The sequence below is a fragment of the Rhopalosiphum padi genome, chromosome 3, assembly GCF_020882245.1.
Source record: "Rhopalosiphum padi isolate XX-2018 chromosome 3, ASM2088224v1, whole genome shotgun sequence".
Classification (NCBI taxonomy): Eukaryota; Metazoa; Arthropoda; class Insecta; order Hemiptera; family Aphididae; genus Rhopalosiphum; species Rhopalosiphum padi.
Genome location: NC_083599.1, coordinates 67,087,504 through 67,112,783, shown reverse-complemented (window position 1 = coordinate 67,112,783; position 25,280 = coordinate 67,087,504). Strand labels below are relative to the sequence as shown.

The 25,280-nt window shown below is 30.7% G+C and overlaps 2 protein-coding genes across 4 annotated transcripts in view; both read right to left on the bottom strand.

The window, feature by feature from the left end:
* Positions 1–25,280, bottom strand: part of LOC132924644 (homeobox-like protein HDP1) — a 190,049-nt gene that overhangs the window by 131,351 nt on the left and 33,418 nt on the right. The window lies entirely within an intron of this gene.
* LOC132925467 (uncharacterized) lies at positions 22,459–23,631 on the bottom strand. The gene has a single exon (XM_060989862.1). It carries the CDS (start codon positions 23,629–23,631, stop codon positions 22,459–22,461), a length of 1,173 nt encoding a protein of 390 aa, XP_060845845.1.

Here is a 25,280-nt window from a genome sequence, read left to right as displayed (position 1 = left end):
GTACCTATTGTAGAACTTACTGTACTATACTAATAAGTAATATGTTATCGACACCTGTTATCGATAAATAATTGCATCAATTGTATGAGTGTAATAGCACTCTGGAAAGTTTTTATTTTTATTTTTATATGATGCCAGTACGTTCTCTGACTTGATGCGAGCTGTATATTAACGTTCATTACAAGGAATACAATCTATAAAATGGAATTTGATTCATTTGCTGAATATTATGAAAAATTATGGCGCAACCCATTTGCGCCCGAACCCATTTATCGTAGCCCATTTGCGCCCCAAATCATAGCCCATATGCGCCCGATTCAGATCAGGTGAAAATCGTGCAACGTTGCCATTTATTATTTATATAAATAATAAATTATTAATTATTATTATAATGATTATTATAACTATTTATATTTATATAATTTATTATTATTATAAAATATAATTATAATACAATATTACATAATTATAATAATCATGAATAAATGTAATAAAATGTACTCGTATCAATGTTATTATTTCGATTTCACAAAAAGTTACCTATTGATGTAATTAATTAAAAATATTACACAAAGTGTAAAATAAGAGTTTCCATTTCATGAAATGGATAAAATATATGTCATTTCATGAACTAAAATTTGACTTACACGATATGATCGTTGTTCATGAAATGGATATCCATTTCATGAAAAATACGATTACACTAAGTGGATGCGACATATATATATATATAGAATATATGACGTCAATGACGCGTATTAAGGCTATTGTCTCGATCACACAATGTGATGATCATGTGTGTCTAGATCAGTTGTATGTTACATTTATATTATTATTTATTTATTTATTCGTTATTATATTAAATAACGGGATTAGCCCAAGGTACAGTTATCAAAACATAGAATTCGTATTAATCCACATATATACTATAGGCTTAAAGGCTAGAAAAGTTCTCATTTGCTAATCGCATTATTCGGTAGATATGTTGGTTTCGGCCATAATTTGTGGTCTGTCAAGGGCGTAGTAGGGAGCCGCTAGCGTGGATGATCTGGTTAGAACTCTATAGTTTAATGTTGGCTAAAACTCTTCCTTCAGAAAGACTACTAAGCTGTAAGTGGAGCGGGACAGGGAAATAATTGATGATCATCCTTAAAACAAAAAAGACAAAATTAAGGAAATTACATTGTACTCGCTCAAGTAGGGTTGAGTCAGGGGAGGTATTCGGATCCCAAAAAATGGAGCCATATTCTGCTATCGGTCTTACAAGCTCACTATATAAGCTTTTGAGAGAATAGGTTAGTTTAAAATTCGAAGAGAAGCGTTGAATAAAACCTTAGGGAATTACAGGTGATGTCCTCGATGTGGGAGTGGTAGTCTAAGTCAGATATTTGGATAATATCCAAGTCTTTCTTAACAGACACTCTTGTTATAGAATGATTGTTAAGAGAGTAACCAAAAAGGGTGAAAACTGATGTTTAGGCACCCATGATTTTCCAACTAGGAAGATAAGAAACTAAGTTCACTCTGAAGGCATAGACAATCGTCAACGAAATTGATTTGCAAAAATAATTTAACGTCATTAGCGAATAACCAAAAGCAGCAGTGCTTAAGAGCTGTGTTCAAAACGTTAATAAAAATAGCAAATAGAATTGGTGAAAGGTGGCCGCCTTGCGGGACACCCGAAGTAACGTTCATAATACTCGATCGACAATCTAAACATTTTACCCATCGCTTTCTCATAGTTAAGTAGGATTTAAACCAAGATAGCAGCGGTTCCACGAAACCTGTTTAGTATAAAACGTCAGTAAAAAACGAGTTTTGGACGGTCGAGTGGGCATTCTTATTCTGAATAGACTATAGCTTGACTATGTGAAGATAGTAGAGATGCTGCTTCAGTCTTAGATTTAAAAAATATATAGGACGTGAGGTGTTGTTCCCGATCCTGAATAATTTAATATCAGAGGGGAAATTTAATGAGAGATTGCAAATTGAATCAAATACGGACAATTCTTGCCTGAGGTGTGCGTGAAGTAGGTAGATTGGGTCGTCCATAGGAAATTACATTAAACTACATTTATCACGGCCAGAGAGTTCTGGACTTCTCAGATGAGTTCAATAAGAGGGAGCTGAGGGGAAGACGCACTTGGTGTGTATTCTATCAGGTGTATTTTGTTTTTCAAAGCAGATAATTCAGTACGAAGTTTGGAGTTTTCGGCTTTCAATTCGGATATTTGAGTAGATTACCAAGGTTTAGCTTGAGTTCGTTAAACTGAGTAGACTGCTAGCACTTTTTAGTAATTGTTTTAATGTGTGTTTGACGGTCATAGCATCTTCGACATTAGTAATTTAATATTAAAATTATGAATTTAACATTAAATCAATGTTACTAATGCAGTAAACACAATAGCCAAGCTTTATAATTGTTATATTTTAAAATAACATAGTCATTGATCACCTAACCTAAATTAAATCAAACAAAACGAAATAATCATTGTCTTCGTCACTTTTGTCGTCTCCGAAATCAGTTTAAAAAAATTTTAAATTTCTTGACACGCCAAACAAATTTGACTTGCTCTACTATATTATATAAAAGCTGATTACCCACTGTTTTTAAGCAAGCTTGTGGTGAGAGGCGGTTCTCCTAACGTAAATAATAGAAGCAAATTTATTTATAAAGCTATTTCAAAAACTATCATGTTGTCCTTCTAATATTTTGAAGCATTTCTATAAACTTATTTGTTTCTATTATAATATTTATGTTAGGAGCCCCCCCACCATCACACCACAAGCTTGCTTCAAGACAGGGTATAATCAGCTCTTGTATATACTGTGAGTTTAAATTCTATATTAATTAGCTTGTTAGGTTGAGTTGAATAAATAAATAAATATGTATTCTCTGAGGACATTATTCTGCTATTCAAACTATTAATATCTGCACCAGTCTCAGATACGCCTCCCACCAAAAGTAAGGCCAAGGGGAGTTCCCTGAATGTGACACGAAATTACTCTTTTTTAATGTTACGAATGTGTCCCAAAAAATAAGGTCATAATTTTTAGATATCCCAAATGTGTCACAGTTCATATAGCGGTTAGGCTTTACCTACCTAATCATTATCAAAGATAAAATGAAATGCAATTTCCACACGCTTCGCAATCATAGTTCTAAAAATTAAAAACCTATAAAGTATTACAGTTGTAGTTGTAGATTTGAACGGACATAGACCAATTGCGCCTAAATCACATTTTCTATTGCGCTTGAAAATTTGACTAAAAAAATCATTGTAGGGAAATGATCAGTAATATCAAGAATAAAAATATAGGATATTATATTATCAATAGAAATATTTATACTAAATATATGATCTAAACAGGATTTAGAGCCTTTAAAAACACGTGTATAATTATTAATACATGAGACAAAACCATTAATTAACATAATATAAGATAATCTGTTGCATTTAGCGAATTACTTAAAATATCAATATTAATATCACCGCAGATAACTTAATACATCTTATTAGATGTATTAATATTATTTAGATAAGACTCTAAAGTATTAAGAAACGTATCAATGTCACTACTTGGTGACCGATAAACTCCGATAATGTTATAAACGGTACCACCACATTCAACTATTAACTCAAGAGAATTACTATTGCATAGCACATTATCATTAGTACCTAATAATTTTACATTTTCCTTAACAAATTAGTTATACCTTCACATTTATTGAATTTTGAGATAGAGTTAATTGTTTGATAGCCATTTCATACATATGTTTAAAAAAATGTATTCTTTAAATTAGAGAAAACCGCAGCAAAAGTAGGGTTACAGTGTGATGAACAAAAAACAGTATATATGTGTGTTGGTAGAAGGCAATTGCACCCACCTACTAACATATTGAACATAGAAAGGTATTATTTCATCAAAGTGTAATAATTTAAATATCTTGGAACTATGGTAACAGAACATAATGATATAGCAAAAGAAGTTGCTGCTAGAATACAGACAGGCAATAAATATTACTATGGGTTAGCAAAGACATTAGGATCCCGAGTATTATCTATAGAACTAAAAAAGCAATTATACATTACACTGATCCATCCAGTAATCCTATACGGAGCGGAAACGTAGCCGCTAAGACAATCTAAAGAAAATAAATTTTTAATAATTGAAAGAAAGATATTGAGGAAAATCTTTGGACCAGTTAAAGATAACATCAGCAGTGAACGGAGAAGGAGAAAGAATACAGAGCTAGAAATATTATTCAAAGAACAATCATAACAGAGGAGATAAAAAGGCGAAGACTTTAATGGGCAGGTTATGCTTGGAGGAGCCAAAATGAATTAATTAAAGCAGTGTTGGAACAAAACTCGCGAAGAAAAGACAGTTTGGAAGACCCAAAACAAGATGGGACGACATATTTAAAAAGGATGTGCAATTGCTAGGAGGGACGGATTGGAAAGAAAAGTAAAGGATAGAGAAGAATGAAGGAATGGGTGTGAGATGAGATGGTATTGAAAGGCCTCCTTTCAACCAGAAGAAAAAGAAGAGGATTGTAAAACGTTTAAAGCGCAATTGATATATTACAAAAAAAGTAATATTTAAGTGCAATTGGTAAACTGCCATTTGAACCACTATATTCGATCGTCCAACCTGTATCTTAAAAGGTTTATTCGATTATTTTATCATAAATAGGTATGTTAAATCGGACGCACTCGGGATATCCCGGCTGTTATCTTTGTAATTTTCTAAAGTTATAACATAAATTGTGAGTGTAACAAACTTATTGATTAACAAAAAACGTACAAAAAGGTACTTTAATAATTACAAATTTATAGAAGTTGCATAATAAAGAAAAAAAGAAGTGAAATATGTGAAAATATTTCTACCTAGATTTTAAACTAATTTTAGAATTTTTCGTGATTAAAAAAATAAATATATATTATATAATGTGTATATATTTATAAATTAATTAAAAAACTTATCATTTATAACAGGTTCTAATAGTAGTCGTACGTATTATTTGTTTATTTATTGTATATTATGATGATATTTCATGTAAAATATGATCTTCAATTTTAGATTCTGATAAGAGAATTTCGAAGAAAATGTGCTCTCATATTTTAGAAAAATAGAAATTCTTTTAACTGCAACATTGAGGGTAGTTTTTGGTATAAAATTGAATCTAGCTAGTTTATAAATAATATTTATTTTTCAGTCCTTTTAACCATTGAAAGTAGCTCTAATCATTCGTGACTACATATTTTTAAAAATTACTGTTAAAATTTAAGTAGCCCTCCTAAAAATAATTAATTATTTTGAAATAAATAATGATAATTCATAAATAATAATAATTTTTTTTTTATAGAGAGTAATGACAGTATGTAAATATTATAAGTTATTTTATTAATTTTTCTGTGCTTTTTCAAATTTATATAAACAACACATACGTCTCCAAAAATTGTTTCTCCACTCTAAGCTATATTTTTATTGTATTTGGGAGATCTTAATACTAAGAACATAACAATAACGGAGAAATATATTTCAAATATAGTAATTATTATTTTGAGCTCTTATAAATAATTATCGAAATCAACGATTTTTTCAAATTTATTTAAAGTGTCTTAATAATTGCTATAAAGTTAATTTATTAATAAACCTTTTTAAAAAACCCGTTGTCGACGACATTGTGGAGAACATAGCAGATCATTACTTACTTGTTGTCCATTAGTTCGTTTATAGTGTCGGACTCTATTTTTCCGTTAAGCGCATACTCTCATTTCCTGAAAGTCTTCACCACCAATCACGTATGAAGATTTTGTGTTCTGCATCCTCTTCAACTCCAGTCCTCGCACGTTGGTACCTTTCGTCTCTTGAACTTATGTAGATACTTGCCGAAACATCCATGCCCTGACAACATCTAGGCGAGAAAGAAGTTGAAACTGCCCTATCTCCTATGTTCTTTATCAGTCGTCTCAACCATTCACTTTTTTTGATGACATTCCTTCAGTTGTAGCATCACTGCCTCTGCCTTCGGGCATGCATAGTGGGGCAATTCCTTTTCATCCATCCCGCCACTCCCCGAGTCATCTATTGTTGTGTCTTCAAGAATTTTCGTTCTCCGGCCTATCGCTATGACTGCCAAGATTAAAAGATAATTAAATACGTTTTCTAAAATAATAATATCATTTTAGATATTTTGTAATCGTGTTTAATTGTTACATTATTTATAAATGTTTATGCTTTTATTATATTCCATTAATATTACGTGTATCGAAAAATGTTATAAAAATTTAATTTACAATAAAAAAAAGTCCTATGCATATTCTTTTACGAAATAGTTACACCGAGATATCAATAGAATATTTTCAAAAAAACATGGTTACTTAGACAGAAACATGTTTTTGAACTTTATAGGCTGGGTGTACTGGTTGAACTAAACCTAAGTTGTTGATAATTTATTATTTATTTAGTTTAATTGTTATAACATATTATTATTATTTTTTTTTTTTTTGTTGAAGAGATACGTACGTAATTATAAAATGTTTAAATTAATATTAAATTAGTTAAAATATGTTTATTGAATTAATAATCAATAAAGCTACTATTTTATTGTTAACTGTTCGATTCTAAACTACACAACTAAAACCAATAGGTTTTACCTATTGAAATAAATTAGAGATTACCAAAAAGTATGATAATTTATAAATAATAATAATTTTTTTTTATAGTGAGTTCTTCAAGTATGTAAAATTTTATTAATTTTTCTGTGCTTTTTCAAATTTCTATTAACAATACATATGTCTCCAAAAATTGTTTCTATATATAAAAGCTATATTTTTATTGTATTGGGAGACCTTAATACTAAGAACATTATATGATGATCTTACTCGAATAACTAAAGATGTAATCGTTACTTCGAGTAAACAATAATCACTTATTATCATAAGTTATTCAGCAATCTACTGCTCTTCATACAGAAATAAATGTCTTAATATAACTGAAATGTTTGTTTCGAAAACACCTACCACATTCATTACTCAAATGACAATGACTACTTGACCTATGCTTGAGTCATTGCCCACTTCTACTAAAATTAAATACCTAAGTACTTTATCGTGAGTTATTTATCGTTTTCAAGAGTATGTAAAGTGTTGTTGTTAAATACGTTGACAGTGGAGGATCTACTAGTCTGAAAGTCATATTGTTCGTCGATAATATTATACCGTCATATAATGAATGTCTAAATATAATCCACAGAGGGACTGAAATTAATGAATTAATATTAGTTAAGAAAGAGCCCGGTAGTCCATCTGGACCAGCAGTTTTAGTGGTTAGTGAGTTTATTAGTGATAGGCGAGTTTATTTAATTTAGATTCTATATAGGAAAGTGAGAAGTGAGAATTGCTAGGCAATGGGTGGTAAAAAGACGGGTTACTGATTAAAGCAGAGCAAGAAGATAGTTTGAAGACGGAAGAGAAGTAAGTGGAGAACATGTTAGCAATTCACTCCCTTTCTGAACAATGATGGTCGTCTAGGTGCATGCAATTAGTTAGCCCAGAGGTTAGGTTATGAGTTATACTTATTTAAAGTTTCGACAAGCGGAGTACAATGGTACGTGGTTACCCCGCAAAATGTTTGTCCACTTCTGCGCTTGACTAAACTTAAAATGCGTATAACTCATAATTTACTTCATAAGTATCAAAATACTCAGAAAATTATTCTGCTGAGGAATATGAAATTAAAACTCTATGTTGTTCGCTTCTCGGAGGCCTGCGGAATTGAAATGTAAAAACTCATCGCATTTAGAACTCTTGATGTTATCGCCCTGCGGAATATCTTCAATGCAATAAAACACAACATAGTATTTCGTATAGAATGTTAGTTACATTGCGAAAGAAACTAGAGATAAGAGAACATATAAATATTGTTATCGAACAGTGCAATCTTCCACGATAGACAGCAATGATCAACTGAAATCACGTAAAATCACGTAAATTAATAAACAATTAATGAATAATATTAAAATATAATTCAACATAAAATGTAAAAATATAATAATGGCATAATACATTTATAAAAAAATACCTACAAATATAATTATAAGAAGGATTGAATATAGTTAAATTAAATAAATATATTTGAAAATCATTTGCATTTTCATAAATAGATTAAAGGAGTGTTTATTGAATAATTCATTTTTTGTAATTGTATATAAAAAGTCTTAGTGAACCTTGTTACATAAAGGTCAAATTGTTCCACGAAGAGAAACACTCAACCATTTCAAAAACAATAACCCAAGAGTCCAATACCACCATCTATCAGTTAAGACTACTGACCACCATACACAATCCAAAACCAAAACCTATGCAGAAGCTACAAACACTCAAAATAAATATCCGATATTTTACCCAATTCATCTCTAATCTAATCGCTTTAATTAGTCCATTAATTACACTCAATACTTCTGTTCTAAAATATGTACTTATGGCCAAAAATACTTTTTTAAATTTTCTTTATCATTCTATTTTCCTTGGCCTTTTATAATCAGGTTTTACCAAATGCCACAATAATAATTTTATTATTATTTTATATAATATTGCTTTTATTATTAATTTCACTATATATGATATATTAAATATATCATATATATCTTGGTTTATACAGCTTCTTAATCGAGTTTTGAAAATGAGCGTTCACACGTTACTTGTGTTAATGTTATGGTTAATAAAAATAGTTTATATAAAAGATATATTTATATATTATATTTGTCACACACAATAAACATTTCATACAACTTTCTTCTTTTTTACACGTTATGTCATCACCTTCAAAAGAGTCTTCTGACTCGTATTCTCGTCCTTTATAAATATCATCAGTATTTTTCAATGATGTTTTAGAAATGTTTGGCCAAAAGTGTGCAAATGACTTCAACTATTCTAATAGAACATTCTTATCGATAGTAGGTAATAATTGAGAAATTTCGTTCATGTCATTGGGGTCATTCTGCTGTCTCTAATGTATTTAAATCTTCTAGGATAAAACAGCTCTAGGTAAATTTCTTTACAGTTGGTGAACCATTGTTAGTTTGTTCCACACTTGTAACTACGACGTCCATCATTGGAAAAAAATTTTATTTTAAAATTGTCTCAAGGCCTGTGAATAGTTTCTTTATGAATTAAGTTACTCTCCATTCTGTGTGATACGAATTCGCTTTCGTTTTTGAGGAATTTCAAACTATTTAATTTTTTCTTTTCAAATTTTTTTCAGAAACAAAATTAATAAAATTCTCATCTGCTGAACTTATTGGAGTAAAATTTTATTGATTTTGCTTCTATAATTTCTTTGTTAACTTAAATATTTGAAGAAACGTCATTGCTGTAAGTGTAGTCTCGTGGCAATTATGATTCAACAAACTTCTTGCATCACTTCAACATTAAAATCACTGGATTGTGAAATTTCATTAAGGGCCATAACGTCCATAACTATTTTAACATACTTACATATCTATATAAGATTTCCGTTCTCTGTGTTGGGCTCCAACTATCGACATATCAGCTCGACCAAATATCTTTTGTACTGAATCACTTACATCGCTAACGAGTAGCTCCAATATTTATTCTGTGTAAAGAACGATCATTTTTTTTATTTCCTTCGGTATAGCCTTTTATAAGATAAATTTATACATTTTATATAACTCTTGCATAAGTCAAAAAAATGAAATAACTATCACAGAGTGTGACGAGGTTTACTGTAATATTAAATTTAAGACGTGTGTATTGTGTGCACCATGTATGTATATGTCTAGGTGTCACTTCTTAAGTTTTGGTTGAACACCTTAATATTGATATCCATTCATGTTTGTTGCGCCATAAAACGCATCAGCAATACAATTTACTAAATTAACGTTCATTGACTTCAAAATTGTTTACGAAAATTCAAAAAGTGCTTGACCAGACGATGATTGCATGATGCATGATGATTCACTACAATTTTAAATCTAGAAACACAAAATAAGTTCTCTAGAATGAAATTTGAATACGATGTATAATTATATGAAAGAGGCTATAAACGCAGATTTTATGTCTTCTTATATTAATTCCCCATGATTAAATACAAGTTTACCCGGTATTTAAGGTGTCAGAAATATCCTACTTTATATCCATTTATAAAATGCCAAACTGTCGTGCATTACTAATCATTCATTTCGAAGAATTTATTACAAATTTAAGTTTAGAAAATTGCTCATTTGTTCAATTTTATGTTTTTATTTTTGAGATATAGAATTCTGGTTTTGAGCCCACACAATTTTAATTGTTCTACCATTTGTATAATATTTAGGATTCTAGGTATTTCATTCGACATTTTTAGAACACTTTTACATTTAATATTTTACAAATTTATTAAAAATACTTAAGACAAATACTTAGATTTTAAATTTAATCGTAAATTATTAACATATTATTTTCTTAATAATACTTTTATAAATTAACTATTTATTACTTTTTTTAGGTGCTAACCAATGTACGTTTTAATTTTTAGTAACAATTATATAATATATAGATGATTTATACCAGCGTTTCTCAAAGTGTGGGTCGCGGCCCACTGGTGGGTCGTCAGTCAATTTTTAGTGGGTCGTAAACAATTTTTTGAATTATGATGTCAATGCTGTTATTAACCATAACAGAAAACAAGCACATATTTCGCATACACCTCATTATTAAAAGTACATTTATAAAAATAAATTGGTTATAAACCTATAAAATACTAAATATATATTACAAATGTATACATATTTATATAATACAAATTTTGTTTTTTATAACTACTTTTTGAAAAGTCAAACCATGTGGGTCACGAAAGATTTTTCAGGGTAAATTTGGGCCGCGGTACTAAAAAGATTGAGAACCACTGATTTATACTAATAAATTAATTTTAGATTAATTTTATTGGTATGAATAATTATATAATAATAGATTTTGATATTGATATACTAATATTAAACATGTGGTCATATACTTATAGTAGGACAATTATGAAGAATTTATAATAATTATTAATTAATTTTTTTTTTATTATTATGATAACAGTGACCAGAGGTACGTAATGAGTTCTATATTGTAAGAGACGATGGTATTATAAATGGTTTGATGTTATGGTGTTTTTCCTAACACAGTATAACATTGAGTTAAGTTAAAAGTTGAAGAAAGGAATTTATGGATTTTTCAATAATACTATTTTTTATTTATTGACTGTTAACTAGTAATATTTATACTTTTAAAACTATCACACTCATAATGATATTTAATACCATTGTGAATTAATTATCTACTTAACTGATGGACATAATACATAACATGAATTATAATTAGTAATTAAAATTAAGTTTACAACAGGATATTAGACTTATGAATGGGGCGTTATGGAAATCTCTAGAGTAAAAACATTTATAGTAATAAACCAACATTTTTTGGGATGTCCCGGTACCACACCAATCCAATAACCAACATTTTTCAAAGTATTCAAACTATTTTGAAATATTAAGTTATTGGTCCATTATAAAATAATCACCTGTAGGATTAGAATATGTTATAAGTTACCTCTTGACAATTCTTAGATTTATTAAACGAGTTTATGCTCAGTATAAATAAGTTGCGTCAATCTTTATACTGTGCCATTATACGCACTGTGTTGAGATATTATAGATCTGTATTGTGGGATCCACATAAATTATTCTAAACATATTGTAAATAGCATACAGCCTACATTTTTATTCTTTGCTGCTTATATATTAAAAATAGATTACAAGCTACATGGGTTCGCAAATTCTAATTTCTTTTAAATTACCTATTCTCATTAGATAGGTAATAATAGAGTGTATGCATATTTAGTTTTTTTAAGAACGTTTTTCTTAGGTTTTATTCTTAACTAAAGCCGGGGCTATACATGGTCCCTAACCTAACTATGGTACCACAGTACCTAACCTAACTAGATATCAATTGTATGTTAACCAAATAAGTAACACAAACTAATTTGTTAACGAGCTCTATGTAATGATAATGAGGATTGTTAATTTTCAACTATCCCTCGTGTTTTTAATATTACGCAAACTTTTTTTAATTTTTTTTTTCTTTTATTAATTCAAAATCGTGTAAAAGTAAATTATATTATAATAATATATATAGATTGGGCTACATTCCCGTAATTTAAAAAATAAATAAAAGCTTCGCTTTATTCAGAATCAACAATATAATTATAAAAAACTTTAGTCAACTTCCATTGGTTAGGTTAAGATCGGTAAGGTTCTACTTATATCAATATGTTTTTACAAAGACAATATTAGTTCATCGCTTTTTTATAATATTAGGTATGAGATAGTTTTATAAAGTAAATGTTATTTAGTACCTATTAATTAGTGTGTTCATTTTTCTTTTTCTAGAAAAAATATGTAAGTGCATTTTATATTTATTTTTTATTGAATGTATTAAAATGTTTAACTGAATTTAAGTAATCAGTGTCTAACTTTTATAATTTTATAATAAGAGAAATATGATAATAACTACTTATAAAGCTATAATTTTTTTCGATTAAAAATTAGTTTATGATTGAAAATGTTAAAATCGTGTTTGGGTTTGTTTTATACTACACAGTATACTTGACAAAGTAGTAGAATTATATACCTAAATATTATATTTATATCTCAGTAAAATAGCAATTAATTATTTATTTTATTTTTAGTTTCTATATTGATATGTATGTATGTTTTTAATTAAATTATGTGTACAATGTGGTTTTTTTTTATATTCATTGGAGTACATATTTAACATATTTTTTTTTCAATGGATGCATTGAACAATTTTAATTGATATACAATTAATATTAATATAAAGTATAAAATAAAATAAAAACAAGCAAAATATCTTGATTTGTATTAAATATAATCATCTTATAAGTACTACTGTTCAGATTTATGTAAATGTATTTATCGTGTACTGATGTAATAATATATAAAATACGGGAAGATAGAAACCTTATCACTAAAGACCGGATTCCCGTGCAATTGCATCTTTTTATCGCGTGTTCTTAATTCTATAGGAACAAGCTACAAATCCAAATCAAGAGATGTAGATTAATTTAAAGAAAGATTTATGTTGCACAAAATTGCACGTTTTGGATTTTTTTTATAAAAATGTACTTTTGTACAAATATTTTTTGTATTATTTTTATTTTTCATATATTATGTTGTAATATGAAATATTGGACTTTTATATCTAATATCGAATATCGATATAATACGATGTACTCGTAATTAAGATAATAACTACTACGATAGTCAATAGATTATCGATTACATACACACACATACAGTCTATCCGCAGCAGCCGTAGTCAACTCATATTTGATTATTTGTTTATTACTCCCAATCTGTTAAAAAAGTAAAATCCATTTTAAATACTACATCTATTATATCTGATTTATCATTTATTCGATCACTTTTGTCCCAGTTGCCAAATTCAATTACAAAACTTGAAAAACAAAATTCTACTTTAAATTATCAAATAGATGTAGTTGAAATAGTGAGAGATGGACTTAAGACAATTGAGTATGAAAAGGGAGAAATAATCTATGAACAATTTAAATCAGTATTTGATATCCCGAATACAATATTTTAAAACTATACAACGATTCAATAAATGGAAATGACGTAGATTTAAAAAAAGATCCTGCCATCATAAGCTGCTACAAACAATGCTCGATAACAAGTGTCGACGTAAAACGTGTGTTTTCACAGTTAAAACATAATATTTTTATTATGGATTTTACTTTTTTAATATATTATATTAAGTGAAAAAAGACATAATTTTACAGAAAAAAACTTAGAAATGTACATGATTATAAATTTTAATCAAATATTGTAAAGCCAGTTTATATTTATATATTGTCAGTTTATTATTATTTTATTTAAATAAATTTTTTTTTTAATTTTATATTTTTATATGATAGTTAATGCCAATACGAATAAATAATATTATTAAAAAAAAAGTAAAAAATAAAATAAATAAAAGAGAACAAGTCGGCCGGCGCCCGGTACATGTCTGAACCGACTTGCCTTCCCGTCACACCCTGTGCTTTTGTGGCTTGAGGGGGAGAGTCGACGGTGTTGTTTCGTCGTTACCCATAGTGGCAGTTGATAAGGCTTAGACAAAATTAATTCATTTTGGGTATAGCCCATTTGCGCCAAAATATAAAAGCTATGGTTTTTTCGACCGTCCATTTGCGCCAAATTTACCTGTTTAAACATTTTACATTAAATAATTGGTTAAATCGTATATTTAAAATACGTCGTTTCTGTAACATATAATAAAGTTATTTTTATAATTTATAAAAATTATGGTATAAAAATATACCTAACCCAAAAAAAAATTCACAAGTTAAAAAACGATTAAAAACTACTTTAAAAGCAATAGAAAATTATAAAATATTATAATTCTAACTGTTGTTTATTATTTGAGAAAAAAAATATTATTTTACTATAATTATATACCAGGTGAATTTGACGCAAATGGGCTATACCCAAAACGAATTAATTTTTTTTTGGCGCAAATGGGCGAAGCCCATCCGGATATGAGATATCATTAATGTTACCTTTATTTTTAGCTAAATAATAATATTACAATTATTTCGTTATGAATTTAGTTATTTATTCTCAAACTACCTATATAAATTTAATAGTACCATTGAATTATAAGTAACTATTACAATATTTTTACAGATATTGCATCAAGTTACAAAATTTCATTATGTATGTATTAATTTATACCAATATTGATTTATCATATTAACATAATTTAACATATTTTTTCAATAAAATTATTTTTAATTTATTTTCACATTAGTCTTAAGTATAATAGTACCAGTAATACCAATTTTTATTTAAAATTCACTCCTTATATTTAATAGTGAAATCATTATCAATTTTTGATTTACTAATGGAAACCTATATTTAAAATGTCATAAAATAGTAAGGCTATTTTTTTATGAATTTTAACGTAAAAATTATTATTTTTCTCGTTAGTGACTTACAGCTGCTCAAAATTGGTGGTTTGAGGTTTTTGGTGTTCGTCCCACAGACCGTTACGTCTGTGAGGCATTGATGACTATAATATGTACAAAGTTCATCACAGCGTCGATAGTTGATAACATGTTTATTACATATGAAAATATGTACCTCTTATTATTATCTATTACGCATATGACTACTGGTCTTCGGAAACAATAAGTAATATAAAAACCGAAAACACCCAACTTTTAAAGCTATATCTATTATAATATCTAGGGCCCGGATTTTTATGCAAATGCATATTCTTCTACATTTGACTTATACAAATTCTGATTAAATATATTGACATTTCGTAATACGTAGATTCTGCTATCAATATTTATTTTTGCATATTTTTACATATTTGAATGAAAATGCATATTAATTGCATATTTCTATATAATAGCAAAAAAGTTGCCTTTTTTATTAATAGTTGATGATTTTTTTGATTTTTTGCAAAGCAAGGCGAGTTTGATGTCGACATAAAAGTTATTTTAAGTAATTGGGAATTTGCCGTCGCCGATTTTTATCGACCGTCCGCTTGTTCGTTTATTTATCTCAGATAACTTATCTGCATCTATTAGGTATACGCACACGCAATATGCACGGCTTGTGTATTTCAATTAGTTATAATTGGTAATTTGTTGGTGTAACTACACAGTTTTTGTGTTCGTATAAAATAATATTTTTATATTTCTGCAAAATGCCAAAAGTAAAGACCAACGTATTGTGTGATAGAAAATCACAGATTACTCAACATTTAGGAACATCAAAACATTCAAAACACATTCAAAACATTAAGTTGAAATCAAACATTGACCAGGTTAGTCAACAGTTTATAAAAAATTTGCTTGATCAAATTAGAACAAATAATCAAAATCTGAATGAGTTCAGTGAAGATATTTGTACCTTAATGGTGGCAAATGATATTCCACTTTGGAAACTACAAAACCCAGAATTCAAATGTTTTTTCGAAAAATATATTAAATTAAAATTACCTGACGAATCGACACTACGAAAAAACTATACTCCGTTGTGTTATGAAGACGTATTACGTAAAATCTGAAAAGAAATAGGGGATAGTTCCATCTGGGTATCAATTGACGAAACCACCGATGTCGAAGGGCGTTACGTAGCATATGTAATTATTGGCTCCCTATCGTCAGAAAATTCTACAAACCAATAGTTTTAACAATTGAAAACTTAGATAAAGCTAACTTTCAAACGATTTCAAAATTGTTCAATGACTCTATGAGTATACTGTGGCCTGAAAAAGTATTACATAATAAAGTATTACTTTATGTCACAGACGCTGCACCATACATGATAAAATCTGGTAAAGCGTTAAAAGTGTTTTATCCTAAACTAACTCACATTAAATTTATGGCCCATGGCCTTCTCAGGGTATCGGAAGCCATTAGAGATAAGTTCCCAAAAGTTGACGTGTTAGAATCACATTTTTTTGTGTTGGAACACAAAAAAAATATTTTTAAAAGCCCCTGCTCGGGTAAATACTTTTAAAGAAATGTGCCCAAATTTAAGTTTACCACTATAGCCCGTTATTACACGTTGGGGTACGTGGCTTAATGCAGCTTTTTACTTTGGCAAGAACTTTGATAAGGTAAAAGAAGTTATCAATACATTTAATGAAAACGATGCAATGTCTATTCAAAAAGTTCAAGATGTATTTAAAGAAAATTCAATAAATATCTATAATATCTATATAATAGCAATTTAGAGCTATATTTAACTAAAAATAATAATTTGAACGTTAATATTCAGAAAAGAATAGCCTATTAATTTAATTCATTTCAAATATAGGTTTCCATTATTTTAAAAACAAAAAGTTGTTTGTTGTTTTTACTATTAAATAAAATAATGAATAAAATAGAAATTTCATTGGCATTAAAAGCATGTTATGAAAAAAAAAATTAAATAAAATCAATACTTGAAGAAATAATGAGTGTTTAATGATAAAATAATCACCTTGTTACTCTAATATTTTTTGTCCTAAGATAATCTTATGGTAAACAATTACCATTCTTATTCAAATTTATTTTTCAGCTATAAATAATACTAATGATCCAATACAAGCATTCTGTGAAAGTTTTAACCATATTAACCATATCAGATCAAATTATTTAAATGCACTAAACTACAATGAAAGCAATGTTGAATGATTATAGATGTGAATACAACCTTCTTTAAGAAAAAATTTAATTTAATAAAATATTTGATACAGTTCATTTGTTGAATTATTAATTTTATTAATTTATGTACTTATTATTGTGTTATTGACTATGTATTGCATTTTAACAATAAAGCAAATATTGAATGTAATAATTTAATACATTTAAGAAAAAAAGTTTGTAAAAAATACAATGACATAAAATAACTTAACAGGTTGACCGCCATGAGGCGCTTTTTTGGGTCTCACTGGTTTACTCCCGGACGCCATGACATTTTAATGTGTTTAATCAAATTTGATTTGAAAAAAAGTGATTAGATTTTGCTTAAAATTTAAATATGGGTTCAGTATCACTTAAATGACTTATATACAGTTATTTTGGATAAATTCTAGCTGAGACCCTTAATAGAGTCTCGTGGCGGTGGTGAGTAACGTATAAAAAAATAATGATTGTTCCTAACATACTGAGATACCAAATAGGTTCTTAAGATATTAATTGAATAATATTGTCATTCCACTAAATTTAGTTGGAATTAAACTTAGGATATAATTTTTAGGAATTTGAGGTTTACAGGGTTAACAACATAATAACAAATTTAAAAAGAATCATATTCCTTGGTATACACAGGTAATTATACAAATAAAATAATAAAAATTAAAAAGTAACATTGTTCCTTAGGTTTTTTTTCGTATGGCGGTATGTAGTCCGAGAGTAGGCCTAGTTCAAACGCTTGTTGGCAGAATTTCTATTTGGGCACCCGTAGGTTTCTACCATGCACGGGGTGGAGGGATGGCAGTCTCTCTCTCTCCAGAAACCGTTACTTGCCCGAAGAGGTGTCGCTCGTGACCGAGGTTCGAACCGGCGACGGTGCGCGTTGGAACCGACGCCTTAGAACGCTCAGCCATTTCGTCCCCCTTGGGTTAGGTTAGTTTAGGTTCCTTAGGTGACCAACCTTATAATAAAAATAAGTAATTTTATAACAATAACAAAACAAATTTAACCTCTTGATGAACACAAATTTTTTTTCACCTCATATTTTTTTTTTCGTTACATAAAGGGAAAAAAAAATTAAGTTTAAAAAATCATATGAAAATGAGAAATTTATCAAATGGCACCATATGTGCCATTATGCGCGTAAGGTTCATTTTGATACCAATGATATTCAAATATTTATACAATTTTTATTTATTTCTTATATTATTATCACTTAATAAATAGAGAACATTCTATCATTAGTTTATAATCAATAAGCAATAACAATCAATAATTGTTTTTTATTTCATAGAATAAAAAGTTTATACTTTTAGAGATCATAAGTTCATATAACTGATCACTTTCAAAATAACACAATTGTTTGTTATAAAAAATGTTTTCTAACTTACGATATAAATAACATATTACTTTATTTTAATTAAAATATTTAATTTATATATTGCATTCCTTTGTAATAAAATATCAAAATAAAACTGTTAACAATATTATTAAAATAACAACTTAACTATATATTTATTACCTTTATTTTATTTTTGAGAGTGGAAATGTTCCATGCATTCTGTGCATACAGGCTCGTAGCATTTTGAACATTTATAGCGAGTACGACTTCTACACAGATCATCATGGAACCTTAGAGCGCGCTTCATCTCATATTTTTTCGGCCAATGTTTTTTGTTGTCCATCATAACGAATTTCCGGAATACTTTTACTTTTTCCTTCTTTGGTTTTTTTTTAGTGGAACTGGAGACGGTAAGGCACATGGTGAATTCGAAGGTCGTCCTCTTTTTTTAAAACGATCAGTTGCATAATTTAACTGTGTCAAACTAGTTGCTATTGAATCTTTAAAACGTAGCAGAGATAAAGGGGGGTTTTGACTTGGTCTATATAAGATTCATATCTTGTAATGCTGTAAGTGTTAACTAACCTAACCTAACCCGTCGACTCTTAACCCGACCGTGACCGTGTGATATATTTTGAAATCTATAGGCGAGAATAACTGAGGCAATCAGTATCGACGTCCATAAACTATTTAAAAAATGTACACACGCTATTTAAATCGGCGCTAAGTCTTTACTGTTTCGAAGACGACACTTTTCCGAAAAACTTCGACGGTGGGCCAAAGGAAAAATTAATCAATGGAATAAAACTGCTGCAGCAGAAACTTCAAATAGTATATAGTAAAAAATTGAAGCAGCAGTCGTCGTAACTATTCAAGAGAAAAATAGCAGGGGCCGATGAAATGCCGGCGTGAAAAAGGTCATGACCAACATCGACCAAAACGTTCCGCAATTCCTGGACGATTTGGAGGAGGAATTTGGACCCGCGGGGACGGTGAACGTGGCGTCTGAAAAAGACTCGACGGCCGCGCAAAAATACGTAAATACATTAGATTCGAAATCTGAAATAACCTAAAACCATATCTGATGATTAATTTATCAGCTCAGCGGTATTTGGCGGCGTCTGACGTGTGGGCTGGCTATTCAGCTGCTGTGGACATCAAAAAACCGCAGCGGCGTCGTGACAAATTTTTTAACTTCCGAGTGGGCCAATCGCCGTATGGAGAGTCACACGACAGTGGTAACGGTGGCCAACCACAAGACGGGAGATAAAGAGCCGGGCACGATGGTCATGGACGGCGAAATGACGGAAAACATGCGACGGTAAGCGGTCGACTCCGTCACTTTACACGCGGGGATACTCGCTATATTATGTTGTGCCGTTTATAACCGTAAAAAACTTACAGGTACTATTCACTGCACCGACGAGTGACCACCAAGGCGGAAAATGTTTTCATAACTAACAGAGGTCAGAGGGTGACGAAACTATACGAGGACGTCAATAGGGTATACGGAGCGCAACTGGCCACTTCTGAATCCCACGCGAAAATGTCCGCAACTGTCTTCCGGCGGATGATAGAGGACCAAGTCTCGGGGTCACCGACCGGAAGTCGGTAAAGACGTCGCCAAGTGCCTCCAGTACGGGGAAGGGACGGCCCTAAAATTTTACCGGTTGCCGGAAGCCAGTGAGGTCATCCGCCGGCAAGAAAAATTGAGAATGGTTGACCAAACGGAACTATTCCAGGTTGACGTAATGGCTAAGTGAGTTGTCGGATAATTTTAAATCGACGAATACACGACGATGATTGATTTTTATTTTGTTTCAGTTTTTACGAAATCTTCAGCAGAGAGTCCTACATCAATATGACAAAGGAGATTATAAGGGGGAAGCTTAAAGAATCGGACGAGATCGTCAATCACGCGGGTGCGGTGATCACCGATTGCTTCATCAGTACGGTAAAAACAGATTTGATGACGACGTCATGGATGACCTCGTCAAAATTCTTTATCAAAATGCAAAGATCGACTACGATCGTGAGACGATGTCAAGATACGCCATTCAGGATTATATAAAAAGAAATCAATAAACATGATACTTAATATTAAAAAGATAAATACAAAATATGACATACCCACAAAATTTGCATATAGGTATTATCATTGATTATAAATACTGTGGCGACACCGATTGTCACCACTTTACTGGTCGACCTGTCCGACCGACGTTACCATTTTCGATACGTGAATTATACCTTTTATATTATATTCGTCTTCAATATTTGAATTATATTCGTTTTTATATTTTTACATGTATGCGACCATTGTGAATTGTATATATGTTTTTATCGACGCGACGCAGCGATCGCGCCCCCACTCCGCGCAGTACGCGACAAATCGTCCCGCGAAAGGCTACGACGCCTATCGCGACGTAAAGCTCTTTCTCTTTGCTCACGACGTTCGACCGAGCCACATCCGCGACAGTCCGACCGAACTTTTAACCGCCGACCCGAACCCGACGTTCCGCGCCATTTTACACGTGGGTATGGACCACGACCTCGCGCATCGACGATCGCACTTTCGAGATGTAACGACCACCGACACGACATGTCCGGTACGCGCTACGACGCGCACCGTCCCGTTACATCTCGCGATTCCGCGACAAACGAGCACTTTCAAGCCGAATCTGGTTTCGACACGCTCTCGTCCCGTCGACCAACACGTTCCCGGTCTCGCGACCCGAACTCGACGGCTTTCGCGCCCACACGCAACCGCCCACGAACTACCCTACGAACTCGCGTGCGCCCCGACGCTATCACCGCACGCCCGAGCATCGAGCACCCGACTGGAAGGCAATAATTGTACGCCTAGTCACACGCGACTTCTACTTATGTCAACGACGTATATCATTACAATAAAAACGACTTTCGACGCACACGCGTCCGACACCAAAATTACGTGTTACAATTATTTACCTCCATGCATGTCTAGCCTCCATAACCTTCTACTCACGAAGTCAGATAAACGACGACATTTAGGCGGCAAGTGTATTGGTCCGGTTGTCAAAACTTACACCGCAACCGCGGTAAACCATACCCTTGTGCGCCAAAATACTATAGATCGCTCACTGCCGGTCAAAATGCTCTGCGCGTTATGCGGCGTTTGCCACTACAAGACGCTGCAGTCGGCTCTAAGTACCGGCGTTTCACGTTTGAAACGCTAGTGCGCATTGATCCCACCCACCAAAATAAATTCATTACACATACAATTGTATTAACGAAGTGAACGCAAGTTGCACGCGTTACATGTATTATAACATAATATATATCATTTATTATATGTTTTATTGTTATGTATTATTTATTAGTGCGGTCCACGAAAAGTAGGCCGCGATCGACACGCCCCTAGCGGCCGTTTTACGGTATGGGTCTCCAAACGTCTTCCCGCCTTATATAATTTCAAATCGTGTAATGTAGGTACTATATAATGTAAAAAAAAAAATAATAATAAAGTAAACATTAGAATATATTGTTATATTATTTTTTTTTACAATTTTTATAATAAGAAAAGTCACAAATAATAATAAAAATATATATTTACAAATAGTTACAAAAAAAATCGTTGTCTTAATAAAAATTAATAAGGTAATTCGTCATCGTCGTATTCGTCTTCATCGGTTGAACTTTCATCGGGATTTATCGTAAGTATGATGGGCTCTAATATTTCATCCCTTAACCCTTCCTTTACGAAATCTTCATGTTGGAGTTAATTGCAATGTTCGCCACATTTTTTCCAAGCCTCTTTGGTGATCGCATCTAAGGCATTATTTACCAACACTTCAACATCTGCCATTTTGAAGGTGCTGTATTTTTTTGGCGACTTCACCCTTGACTTGCGCCCAAATCAACTCGATTGGGTTGTACTGACAGTGATAAGGTGGGAGTCTTACCACTTTATGACCCATTTGTAACGCGACTTCATCAAGTTTATATTTTTTTTCTTTAAGTATGGCCATTTTAACTTTTTCTCGTAGTTCACATAATGTTTCTACCGGTGAATATGGAATACGTTTTTTTTCAAGCCATTTTTGAACTTCTGCCTTTCGCGTGTTTGCCGTTGGGTAATCTTCGGCTAGCGCAGAATGGTAGGAAGCATTGTCCATTACTACAACACATGGTTCTTCTAAATTGGTCAACATTTCAACAAACCAGTTTTCAAAAATGTCCGCGTTCATTTGTGAATGGTATTCTTCCGTACTACCCGATTTACATCGAAAGACCAATTTCGAATTGTTCACAATTAATCCAAATGAAGGTGAACCAGCGTGGCATACAATGAGTCGAGCGCCCTTTCCAATTGGTGGAAAGGGCACTCCTTCGGTGTTTTCTGAATTTTGCCATATGTAACCTTGGGTATGGTTCTGGTTTACCCATGTTTCGTCCAGGTAAACTACCGGCCTTGTGTCATTATTCTGTCTCAATTCGTACATTTTTCTTAAAAATTTTACCCGGCAAGGAACAATATCATTTCTCTCCATCAGAAATCTACGCCCATCATTACACTTCCTATACTTGAAGTTCAAATTGTGTAATATACGTTTAACTGACGTTTTTGAGTCAGGGTAATTAATTTTTTCTTGCATCGCCACTAATATTTTTGCGGTCGTCGGAAATCCACCTTTATCATAAAAACTATGTATAGTTCTTCTGATAACTTCGTTGTCAAAATCGTCAAGAGAACTCATTATTTTTACTCGTTTATAATTTTTCCTTGGAGACTTGAAAGCAATTTTGTTAGAAGGTCCACCTTCAAGTTCTTTTTTCGCTTCAGAACAAACTTTTTTTACACAAGCGAGACTTACGCCACATGCTTTAGCAGTCACTTCACGGGTTTGTTGAAAAAAATCTGAAAGTTCTGGCTTACTTTTATCAGTAGCTATCGTCTTGAAATAATTGTAAACATGGAAAATCACTTTCTTCGTCAGAGAATGGATATCTTGATTGAATGCCATTTTAAAAATGTGTTGTTAAAAATATTATACTGTAAAAAACTGTTAAATTCTATTATATAATATAACTAATAACAAGACAAAAAAAAAATTCTAAAACAAAAACCCGCTTTAATTACAAAACCAAAGTTTTGCGAACACAGGAAATATTATAACGCAAACCACGGTACGAATTTTACGATGATAAAAACATAACCACACAAAATTATTGTGATATAATTTATTATCTATGGTGATAACATACCAACGAGTCAACAAAAACAAAATTACGAAAATGTATACTAAAATGCGATTAAATACCGCCTGAAAACCATCTGAACTGCAATAAAATAATAATAATAATAATAATACTCCCAAACGGAGAACCCTGGTTTTACTAAAAACGGCCGCTAGTGTCGTTTCGATCGCGGCCTACTTTTCGTGGACCGCACTAATAATAATAATATTATTATTAATTATAATAGTCGTATAGTACTTATAAATTATAATCAATGATACTATATGTATTTCTTATAAAAAATTATATGTTTGTCCGTGATTGTTGCAATCACAATGATTATGCGTCGTGTTGCAAGAACATATTTTTGCTAAAATGAATAATATTAATTATTATTTTATTATATTGTTAATGTTAATGAGTAATTGTTCTTTTTCGTACATTTTTTTCTAGTATTGGGGGAGGGGAGTGATATAAAGGAGTTATTACTTCAACAAGAATAATTTATTCAATACATTCACGTTTTTTTTATGATAGTTATTAATTATGTTCAACACTTTTTACAAACTTGAGTAGAAATTCGTTTGATGATTATTAATTTTACGGTTGTGATTTGGTTTGTATTTATTGTAAAACAAATTATTATTTTAATTTTTAATGATTGATTTATAGTTGAAATTTAGAATTCAAAATTGAGACTAATCTTAATTTAAATTATGCTTCAACAGTACTAAATAAATATCATGGAATAACTTATTATATAATTTTATTAATATAATATACGAGACCCTCGTCAACTTTTTATTATTCGACTCACTTTTTTACTATCTATAAACTTTTCGTGACCAATGTTGCGACTTGCGACTCACCTATTGAAGATCGCTGCTATACTATATTATAACTACCATTTTACCTTAAAATGATGTTTGTATTTATCACGATTTAAATATCTTATGAAATGTTCACACAATATCAAAAGTACTCGAATGCCGAGCGGGGACGTGAAGAGCAAAAACGTATACATTATTAAATAATAATATAAGATTTATAATTTTTTATACTCGTATACATAACAATTTCATAATTGTATTATTATGAGAGACGAAGGTTTTGACCGTCTATTTTTATCCATTAACTTGTAAGTTGTGTCTACATTCTATCGTTGACAGTACAGGTACAGTATTTATAATTGTTATTATTATTATAACCAGTAATTCTATTTAAAACTAAATAATACTTTTTTCAATTGGTAAGTTGTACAATGTATACATTTGATTACCACATTTCAATTTAGTGTGTCTTTGATGTTCTATCGTTATGATACTATTTTAAAAATGAAATGTCCGGAGGCAAATGTGACTATTTCGACTGCAAAAATAGTCGAAGGCACTTTAAAACATTAAGTTTTCATCATTTTTATCTAAAATATGGATTG